The sequence below is a fragment of the Saccostrea cucullata genome, unplaced genomic scaffold (assembly GCF_032062105.1).
Source record: "Saccostrea cucullata isolate Sc308-1 unplaced genomic scaffold, CSIRO_AGI_Scuc_v1 ctg3684, whole genome shotgun sequence".
In the NCBI taxonomy this organism is placed as follows: Eukaryota; Metazoa; Mollusca; class Bivalvia; order Ostreida; family Ostreidae; genus Saccostrea; species Saccostrea cuccullata.
The window spans coordinates 55,750-66,619 of record NW_026937703.1 but is presented as its reverse complement, the minus strand read 5'-3'; the positions used below and the strand labels follow the sequence as shown (position 1 = coordinate 66,619).

Here is a 10,870-nt window from a genome sequence, read left to right as displayed (position 1 = left end):
ATCATCCTACAATAAAGTCATGTCAAAAATCTAATGATTCTTTTGGCTTCAATGAGTTCCATAACATATTTACTGAGACACTGAATCAATAACAGAAACTTCGCCAACTGTGGAATAAGTCTTAGGTAATTGTTTCTGAGCTATTTGCATAATTATAATAAACACTTAAAGTAGTACAAAATACCCACGAAAGTTTCTACTCATTTAAAAAAAAAACACCAAAAGAATAATGTCACTATGTCAATGATAAATGATCTTTTTTAAGAAAATAATAACCTGCAACGCTTTCATCATATGTTGTTAAAAGAAAATTAGAGACATCCTATATCTTGGTCATTCAGGATCCATCTACATGTACATGTCTTATGACCGTCAGTTTAATATTACAAAGAGTTTCTATTCTTTTTGTACACTAAAGAACATAATAATATTAAAAGGTCAATTACTGAATTTTAACAAAAAAGGCTGCTTTTATAAACAGCATCACACAAGTTCGCGATAGATCTGACGAGTGACCACTGGTAATTTTGAACGCTACTGGTCAGAAATTGATTGTATATATGTTGTATAACGTCCCCTCTCGAGAACTGGTCAGAAACCAGAAGAGCTTATGCGGTAGTAAGGTGACCTCCGTCCGTCCGTCTGTCTGTAAACATTTTTAAAATTCTACTTCAACAGTTTTGGCCTGATTTCAATATAACTGGGCATATGAATAGACTATACAGAGGTACGTAATTCTGAGTATCGGTTATTGACTACAATGAACGGTGTTGCCAGAAGAGGACATAGTGACAGCAGAGAAAACACAAGAGAACGCAGTGGCAGTAGAGAGGACACAAGAGAACATAGTGACAGTAGAGAGGGCACAAGAGGACACAGTGACAGTAGAGAGGGCACAAGAGAACGCAGTGGCAGTAGAGAGGACACAAGAGGACATAGTGACAGTAGAGAGGACACAAGAGAACATTGTGGCAGTAGAGATAACACAAGAGAACGCAGTGGCAGTAGAGAGGACACAAGAGGACACAGTGGCAGTAGAGAGGACACAAGAGGACATAGAGGCAGTAGAGAGGACAAAACAGAATACATTGACAGTAGAGAGAACACAAGAGAACATAGTGACAGTAGAGAGAACACAAGAGAACGCAGTGGCAGAAGAGAGGACACAAGAGAACGCAGTGGCAGTAGAGAAGACACAAGAGAACGCAGTGACAGTAGAGAGGACACAAGAGGACATAGTGGCAGTAGAGAGGACACAAGAGAATGCAGTGACAGTAGAGAGGACACAAGAGGACATAGTGGCAGTAGAGATGACACAAGAGAACGCAGTGACAGTAGAGAGGACACAAGAGGACACAGTGACAGTAGAGAGGACACAAGAGGACATAGTGGCAGTAGAGATGACACAAGAGAATACAGTGACAGTAGAGAAAAGACAAGAGAACATAGTGACAGTAGAGAGAACACAAGAGAACATTGTGGCAGTAGAGAGAACACAAGAGAACATAGTGGCAGTAGAGAGGACACAAGAGGACATAGTGGCAGTAGAGAGGACACAAGAGAATACAGTGACAGTAGAGAAACGACAAGAGAACATAGTGGCAGTAGAGAGAACAAAAGAGAACATTGTGGCAGTAGAGAAAACACAAGAGAACATAATGGCAGTAGAGAGGACACAAGAGAACATAATGCCAGTAGAGAGGACACAAGAGAACGCAGTGGCAGTAGAGAGAACACAAGATTTAGCTTTAGCAAAAGATGATACAGTATCTATGGAAAGCTTGAATACTTCTTTATCCGTAGATCAACTAGACCAAATACTAAGTGTCCTTGGTGACATTCCATGCGAAGAAGTAATAGTAGAGCTCACATCTATCAATGCAGAAAACAATGAATTAGATTTGAGAGAATCTGATGACAGCAGCTCTGATCAACTTGATGAGTCATCTGATGAGTATGTCCCCCCAAAGAGAAGTAAAAGAAAACGAAATAATTCTGATTCGTCCTCGTACAGTTCTAGTTCTTCCAGGGAAAGGAAGAGGAAAGTTAAATCTAGAAAGAAGAAGAAGAGCGGTATTGAGGCAGACAGAGATAAACTTGAAGACAACAACAATAACAGTGTTAATGAATCCTCGTCTAGTATATCAGGTCAAATGAAATCAAGAAGAAGAAAACAAAGAAATCCATCTGAATGGAAACGAAACAGAACCAAAAATTTACGAAACAAAGGAAAAACATACACAAACAACAGAGGCATTGTAATTCCTGCAAGGAAATCAAGGGAATTAACGTGTAAATGCAAGTACAAATGCTTAAACAAAATAACAAATAGCAAAATGTCAGAAATATTTCAAAATTACTGGAGCCTATCATACGATCGCCAAAGAGATTTCATAAGAACTAATGCAATTATGACTGAAAAGCGAAGAAAGACAAAAAATCCAGAAGAAGAGTCAAGAAGAAAACACACAATTCACTACTATCTGCCTCTTGATGAATGTAAGGTGGAGGTGTGCAAAAAGACATTTTTAGGAACACTAGATATTGGTGAAAAAACTGTAACCTACACATTAAAGAAGAAAAAGAACCCCTTCACTTCCACAGACAATAGGGGGAAACATGTTCCAAAAAATAAAATTGCTGTTGAAGACAAACAGCTAATCAGGGAACATATTCGTTCATTTCCAAAAACAGAATCTCACTATTGTAGAAAATCAACTCAGCGAGAATATTTGGACAGCTCTCTCTCCATTAGAAAAATGTATAATCTGTACGTCGAAAAATGTAAAGACGATCACAAGGAGGCACAAAAATTCTGGCTGTATGATAAAATTTTTGCAACCGAATTCAACTTAGGGTTTCACAAACCAAAAAAGGATATCTGTTCATTTGTGATGCATATGGGAAAATGTCAGAAAAAGAAAAACAGGAAAATAAGCATGAATTTGAAAAGCATCAGCAACGAAAGCAGGAAGCAAGAATGAAAAAACAAGAAGATAAACAAAGAGCAACAGAGAATGAAATGATCAAGACCATAAACTTTGATTTGCAGAAGGTACTTGTTACCCCTAAGGCTCAAATAAATGAACTGTACTACAGCAGAAAACTTGCTACTTACAACTTCACTATATTTGATGTTGTTACCAAAGAAACTGTTTGTAACATGTGGTGGGAAACCATAGCAAAGCGGGGAAGTTGTGAAATAGCTTCCTGTCTGCTAGAGTACAACAGAAGTGTTGGATCAGTTGAAGAACTAGTGTACTATTCAGATAGTTGCACTGGCCAGCAGAGAAATTTACCATTTAGTGGAATATGCCTCTACTCTGTTGTTAATTTTCCCATACAAAAAATAACACACAATTATTTTGAACGGGGACACTCACAGATGGAGGGGGATTCTGTCCATGCCGTGATTGAAAGATCAACTAAACACTCAGAGATGTTTTCACCCAGTGATTGGATGCATGGTGTCCGCAATGCGAAAGTAAACCCCCCTAGGTATGAAGTGAAAGAGTTGGAGAATGAGAAAGTTATGGATTTCAAAGAGCTTACAGATGATTGCATAGGCAACAGGAACCACGCGGAAGATGGATCGAGAGTAAAATGGAATAATATTCATTCATTCCAGTATCGAAAGGAAGAGCCAACCAAGATATTTTTTAAATACGAAATCAGTCAGCCAGAATATAATTCCATTGATATTCGAAGTGGACGAACCAGAGGGGCCAAACTTAGAAACATGAAAAAGTATCATCTGAAACCTCTCTACTCCTCCTTGGTTCCAATCTCAGATGCCAAATTCAAGGACTTAATGAATCTGTGCAAGAAAAATGTCATTCCACGAATCTACCACAATTTCTATTCCCAGCTCCCTCATAAGGGAAGTGTCTGCAACATGCTGGAGGAACCTGATGAAAATGACGATTCAGATTGACTGGTATTTCCATAAATATCATGACAGGAACACTCTTTTGCTGTTCAATTTGTTTACCAAGTCTTTTTGTTTTTTTATGCCAAGTAGCATTTCAAATACTCCAAATTGTAAATCATCCAGAAGCCTATTATTATTTCATTACACATAATGTTATTGTTTAAATATTAACCTACTTGATGAACAATTTTCTTGCTCATTATCTTTTCAGATGTTGATGCTTAGAATTGGAGACTAAGGGTCAATATAACAAGTTAACATTATGTAACAATTCTTAAGAGCAAAAAAAAAAAAAACTACATATTTGTAATGTTTCCCTACATAAGCATTCAAATTAAGTGATAATGTACAATAACTCAAATTGTTTTTGATGTCATTATTATTTTTTATTTTCATTGTTTTTATCAAACTGCTGATTCAGTTTATAAAAATTAATAGGTTTCTGTATTAAGGAGGTTGTTTTGATAAATAAATTTTAAAGAATATTTCTTGTTTTGATTTAGTAGCAAATACACGAAAACACATATAAACCGTTATCCTGTAGTTGAGTAACATGATAAACGTCGTAATAAAAACATATTGTCGATAAATCATGATTCACTTAAGTTAAATTAATGGTAATGTTCTTATTACTTATATGCAAAAAGGTAGTATGTGGAAGTTACGATCTTAATCCCCGTAAAATTAATTTTATATTTCAAAGGCAAAAGGTCATATGTGTAAAAAATTAATAAAAATAATGGTATAAAACGCATTTTTAAACTTTTTAATCACTATCTAAAGATATTTAGCCATTCTGCACAATACTGAAAAGTTTGAAAGAACACTTTTAGTTTTTCCACGAATGAAACAGTTTTTTTCATTTTTCTCTCTTATTTGAAATCAAATGATGCACAGACTTACGACCTTTTGCTTCTATGGCGACGATATCTGTTTCAAAAATGAAAATCGCACAGAAAAATTTACAAAAACCTCATTATTATTTTAAGAATTCTGATCCTTTACTTTGTTAACCTACTTGTGTGCTAAGTATTTATTAAATTTAGAAAAAAAAAAGTAGGAGTAATGTTCCAAATAATTTTACGTTTCCAGGGAAACAATGCAACAAAACACCAAAAACATATAGTAGAAGTAATAATACAATGCAAAATCTATTCGTGTACTTATTTCAGGTTTTCATTTCCATTGAACTGTATGAGAAGTAGTTTCTCCAGCTTTTTAATTTTTAGTAACCATGACAAGACCGTTCGTCAAATTCTTAACATAATACACAAAATTATGTTTCTTAGTATAGTCTACTTGTGTACCAAGAATTTACATTACATGTAATATACTGTGACATGACTTTGTGTGGGTCAATGTTTAAGAGCAAGCAGCATTTTATTGAATTGTGGTTTCGTAATTTCGTGGTAAACTCTTATATACGGAAGAAATGTTGACAAAAATTGTCAGTGTTGGTGTCGCTTCGTACTTGATGATTCCACAGTATATAACATATGATTCTGAAAGTAAAAATCATTGTGAGAAGATTTTTTTTTCGCTGGTGATTATCTTTCCAAACTGTACAAGTAGCAATATCGTCATGGTTGTTAAAGAACCGAGCCCTGTACGTGTACGCCACAACATAATTCTGACATAATGCAGGCGATAAGAACTGTAATCTCTCTCTTTCTGGTATCAAAGGTTTGTTCAATTTCCATGTACGAAAAGAAAATATTTAACAAATGCATTAAGACTTGAATAAGGACGAGTCAGAAAGAAATCATAGCTTTTTTTATTGTAGGACAATGGACAAAATTTTCTTAACCATATGTTTAGGAGCTGTCTTGGGGGTCATCATGTAAGTACACGTTTATCATTCTGACCTAAGTCAATTAGACTTAATATCCATTAACGTCACTAATGTTTACAAAGTGTGTTTTGTGTAATGCTTTTGATCACCAATAAATGTTCAGGAGATAAAAGGATTGTCATATTTTTTATTTGAACATTTTGATGTTCGAATTTAAATACGATATATATATATATATATATATATATATATATTGATGGAAAAAGAAACTGTTTAACAGTGCAGGAACGAACATTAAGTATGATGTATATCATCAATATCAGATAAAACAAGATGTGTTTATGAAACACTGTTTTTGAAATACTATGCGTCCGGCGGCAACAAAGTTCGAAAAAGCTATTTTTAGCATATAGGTCAGTCAAGGTCACAAGATCATTGACCATGCTGTCATTTAAAGAACTTGATTAGTGGAGTATGCATACCAAATACGAAGTCTATATCTCCTAGGGTTCAAAAATTATGGCGAAAAATCGGGAAAAAAAGCTTTTTTAGCATATAGGTCAGTTATTGGTCACAAGGTCATTGATCTTGGTGTCATTTAAAAGGACTTATTTGGTGGAGTAAGCATATTAAATATGAAGCTATCTCTTACGGTTCAAAAGTATGGCGAAGGTTAAAGTTGTCAAAAGACATACACACAGACAGGGCAAAAACAATATACGCTCCGGATCTATCGATTCGGGCGCATAAAAATAAATCCCCCATATGACATGCTTGAACAGAGAGTGAGTTAACATATCAAATATTTGCGATGAGTTGTTGCTGAAAAAATTGTAACGAAAATTTGGTACGGCAAGACACTCGGATAAACCGGAATTTGACATCTGAATCGTACAAATACAAGATGTTTGTAAAACACTGATGCCCCCGTATAGCAGCTTATGGCGAGGGTTGAATTATCTCAAATGTGTGTCAAACTCCAAAGGTTAAGGTCAAAAGTGTTGTAACGTAAAGGAAGGTCTTGTACAAAGGAAAATACCATTGAAATATGAAAGCCCTAATTCTAACTGTTCAAAAGCTATGACCAAAGCTCAAGTTTTTAAAAAGTGCGTCAAACTCTTAGGTCAGGAGTTCAAGAATAAATATACCAGCTGAAAGGTCACAATGAATACATGTGTGAAGTATGAAAGCCCTAGCTCCAATTGTATGGCGAAGGTTAAATTGTGGTATTTTTTGTAAAAATAGGTCAAACTCCAAGCCCAAGATCAGGAGGTCAAATGTGGCGGTACCTAAAAGAAAGACCATGTCATAAGGAATACATCTATGAAATATGAAAGCCATAGCCCCACCCACTCAATAGTTATGAGCTAGGTTAAAGTTGACAACAGACAGACAGATAAACAGACAGACAGGACAAAACAATATACCCCTGGGATCTTTCGATCCAGAGGCATACTAAATACCTGCAGTCTAAAAGAAAGAGTGTATTAGAATTCTAGCATCTGGGAAGAGTAGTTGCTTAGAAAACTGCGACGAAAATTTAGTTATGGACAGACAGAGACAAAGAATATTACAATATACACCCCCTCCTTCGAAGAGGGGATATAACAAATCGATACGTTATATTTAACCAAATTCGAATAAATCTATAAAACTTGTACTTATGCATCAGAGTTTAGGTCATTATAACATAATAATAGTTGGAGGAGATATAGTGACGCGCAAGTGGTTGGGTTTTAGTTTGTCCTTGTGTGAAACGGAAGTGACGTAATTTGCATCAGGGTCAATGTCAGTTACTTTGTTTTATTGATATGCCCTTTGCGACGGGATGCTACGCTTTGCGGTACCCTTGTAAGAATAAGCATTCTTGGTAGAATAATGAGTGCATTTTTACAATGCTATCACATCCTTTCTTTGTGTAGATGATGAATGATAAAATTTCAACGTTTGATTATTTTTCTATTCAAGGGTAAGTGGTCAGTTTCACTTGGGACGCCCTGTTGTTGACAGTCCAGAGGCACGTACCATTTTTGCTGCTGCTGAAAGAAATAGAACCCCTGATGGTTTTCTTACAAAACTGGAACTAGACGATATTTTCCAGACTTTTGACCACAACGGTAAGAATTGGTCTACAATAATATTGTATCTTATGTTTCAAGTAGTTAAAAGATACCATTCCTCAATGTCAAACACATATCGTATCGGTCATTTATTTTAATAAAACTATTTCTTCTGATGATTGTGATGTTGATAAAGAATTTCAAAATTATATGGTATCATAAGACACTGATGTAGAACTCTTCGTTAAATTTTAATTTAAACATGTTAACTAGAGAATCCCCCTGCCTATGAGGGAAAAAAGAGGGTGGAAGAACTGAAAAATGTGTAAACAGTGAAAAAATGTAAAACATTTACATTTCAGCTTTTTATCTCAAAACGTGTCTCCATATGAGTGAAAAATTCTTGAGATGGACGTTAAACAATATACAATCAATCAATCATATATCCCAGAGCAAAAAGGCGTTAATGACGAAAAGTTTCATCCCAAAAGCTTACAGTAGAAAATTGTCATTTTAAAACTAGGTATGCAATATAGAACCCCAGCCCTCACGTTCGGCTCCAAATTGGGTCTTTTAAAGGTATTAAGGAGTTGTGATATAAATTAAATTTAAATCGCAAAACTTTAAAGCTTTTTTTAAAGATATAGTCTGGAAACAACAATATTTCTGTACAAATTTAGATTCTATCTTATCTTGCACTTTGACGTTAATAAAGGTCTTCTGTATGCCTTAAGGGGTGATGTTAAATAGTTTTAAAGAAAGATTGAGGAAATTTATAAGTTTTCATCTGAAATATACTATTTGCTTTGGATTAATTCCACAAGGATTTTTTAAGATAATGTCCGGAAACGAAAATATAACACACAAACAGAGTTTTTGAATCTAGCTATGACTGACATTTGACCCCAAAATTAATGCGGACAACTGGGAGTTATGATTTTACTGAAGGTCACTGAAAGATATCAGCAGGTACAAGTATGTCAGATACTGGTGTTTGGAATAAATTTACATATATTTAAGTCATATCATCAATAAGGTGAAATTTTTTAACTTTCAATATTGTAAGTAGAAAATGTTATTTTGAATGTGACATAAATTTTTCTTTCAAGTATGATGTAGAAGGCAGAAATGACGCCGTAATCTTTTAGTTTTGTAGCAATATGCGAATGTTGTCCCTAAATATATCTCTAATTTATCTTTTTATTAGTGGATGGTATTGTGGATGAACAAGAATTCATATACATTTGGAGAGATCGGCATTTGGGCGATATCTCGCACGCCATTACCCTTTTCCATCATGCCGATACCGATCGCGATGACGTCATTTCTAAGGTCCCCGATCTTACACGCGTTTTCTACTATTTTGATCGGGATCGTAAGTTTTTTTTTTCCATAACATGCAAATAACCTTATTACTTTATTTAGTAATGAATCTGTTTGTTTAATAACCTTGAGGCCCTTGTCAGATTATGACACAAGTATTTCAGAATGGTGATTAGAAATTATTAATCATTTCCGATGAACAAATATCTCTAGTTCAGTAAAAAGTCACAGGTGCCCTTATCCATTAACAAAATTTACAATGCATTTTTCCTCATGGTCATTCATCTGCTCAAACTGAATAATTCAACAAAAGATTTTCATTAACATTTATCAAATACATGTCTGTTTTGGAATTGATAGGACCTAGAATTGAATTGCTGTCAGTTACAACTGATTAAATTTATGGAGAATAATTGTTTCTTTTTTTCTCTCATGCAGAAGATGGCAAAGTTAGCGAAGAAGAGTTCGTAGAAGTGTGGTTATCCTTGTCCATGTAAAAAAAAAGAGACAAATCAATGAACGATATAACAAAATAAATAGACGAGTGCGAATTCCATTGATCGTCTGTTAATTCATTCTTACATCTAATGTCACGAACACAAACAGTGGAATGACAGTCGCAACTAATGTGTAGAAGGAAATTATCTCAAGTCACCTGACCCGGACTGTCGTCTGATAAGGTTTTGGACAACGATGAATGTTGAATGCTATCTAATGACAAAGTGCTATTGTCAAAAGACCTTACCAGCAGTCAAGGGTTCAAATTACCAACTGATCAAATTTTCAGCTCTTGGTGCTTTCCATGGCTGATATATTATCCCAGGTTGTTATTTCTCTTTTAAAGCAGGACGAATGTGAGCTCGATTTTCTTCCCAGTGTAATGCAGCAATTCGATCTTATTTGTTGTTTTGCATTTTGTCATATTAATTTCTCCAGAGGGACAGATGAAGGATAATAAAGTGCTGAGTAAAAGCAAGTGTCACATGCATCCATGATGTAAATTGTCTTCATTTTTGCAGTTTACAGCTATTTTAGAGTTTGTTTTATACCTCTCCACGCGATCGAAATAAGATTGTTTTTAATAGCTTGAACGATGGTCTTCATATCTTTTACGAATATTAATTTTCTGTATCTTCATGGAATTTATAATACAAGTTATCCTATGTTTTTAATGTGTAACTACCATAAATGAATGGTCCGATTTTTTTAATCAAGTAGCATTTTGAAGGTGAAATCAAATGGAAAAACATGTACTCCACCAACGGAATTTACAAAATCCAATTGATTGCACTTTGAATTTAACATTTAAATCTGTTGGCAGCAAATGTTGTGAAAAGTAATTAAACTTCATACAATTCTCTTGATGAAAATATGCATTAACTCTCTTAAAATATAAAACAAAATGAATCTATTAACAAAATTCCTTCCTATTATTATTGGCTATTGGCGAAAAACATAAACGCTGGCTTCCTATTACCATTGATGTGATTTTGGTTCATTTCACCATTATCCTTGTCTAGCAATAGATATTTAACTACATGTAGCTTATAAGGATTCACAATTGTTCAACATCTCATCATAATACATTGAATACTATTATAATACCATTTAAATGTACTAAAGCTTGAACTATATATATCTTTATCTTATAAGATTTAATGGACCGAAAAAAGTATTTTCTTTTATATTAAATATTTACAGTTCACTTTTAGACTTTTTTTTTTTTTTTTTTTTACAAAACACTGTTACTTAATTATACTAAGA

At 34.4% G+C, this 10,870-nt stretch overlaps 2 protein-coding genes across 3 annotated transcripts; both read left to right on the top strand.

The window, feature by feature from the left end:
* The first annotated feature begins 760 nt into the window (after positions 1–760).
* LOC134248710 (serine/arginine-rich splicing factor 4-like) lies at positions 761–1,762 on the top strand. The gene has a single exon (XM_062731113.1). The coding sequence runs from the start codon at positions 761–763 to the stop codon at positions 1,760–1,762; it is 1,002 nt and encodes a 333-aa protein (XP_062587097.1).
* A 3,805-nt stretch (positions 1,763–5,567) lies between these two features.
* On the top strand, positions 5,568–10,094 carry LOC134248708 (uncharacterized). 2 transcript variants are annotated; one of them, XM_062731110.1, is made up of 5 exons: positions 5,568–5,614; positions 5,715–5,771; positions 7,692–7,840; positions 8,991–9,158; positions 9,545–10,094. In XM_062731110.1, the coding sequence occupies exons 2-5, from the start codon at positions 5,719–5,721 to the stop codon at positions 9,601–9,603; spliced, it is 429 nt and encodes a 142-aa protein (XP_062587094.1). In that variant the 5' UTR covers positions 5,568–5,614; positions 5,715–5,718; the 3' UTR covers positions 9,604–10,094. The 2 variants fall into 2 exon arrangements, with proteins under 2 accessions (XP_062587094.1, XP_062587093.1); XM_062731109.1 differs by lacking the exon at positions 5,568–5,614 and having other exon boundaries at positions 5,626–5,771.
* Positions 10,095–10,870: the final 776 nt, after the last annotated feature.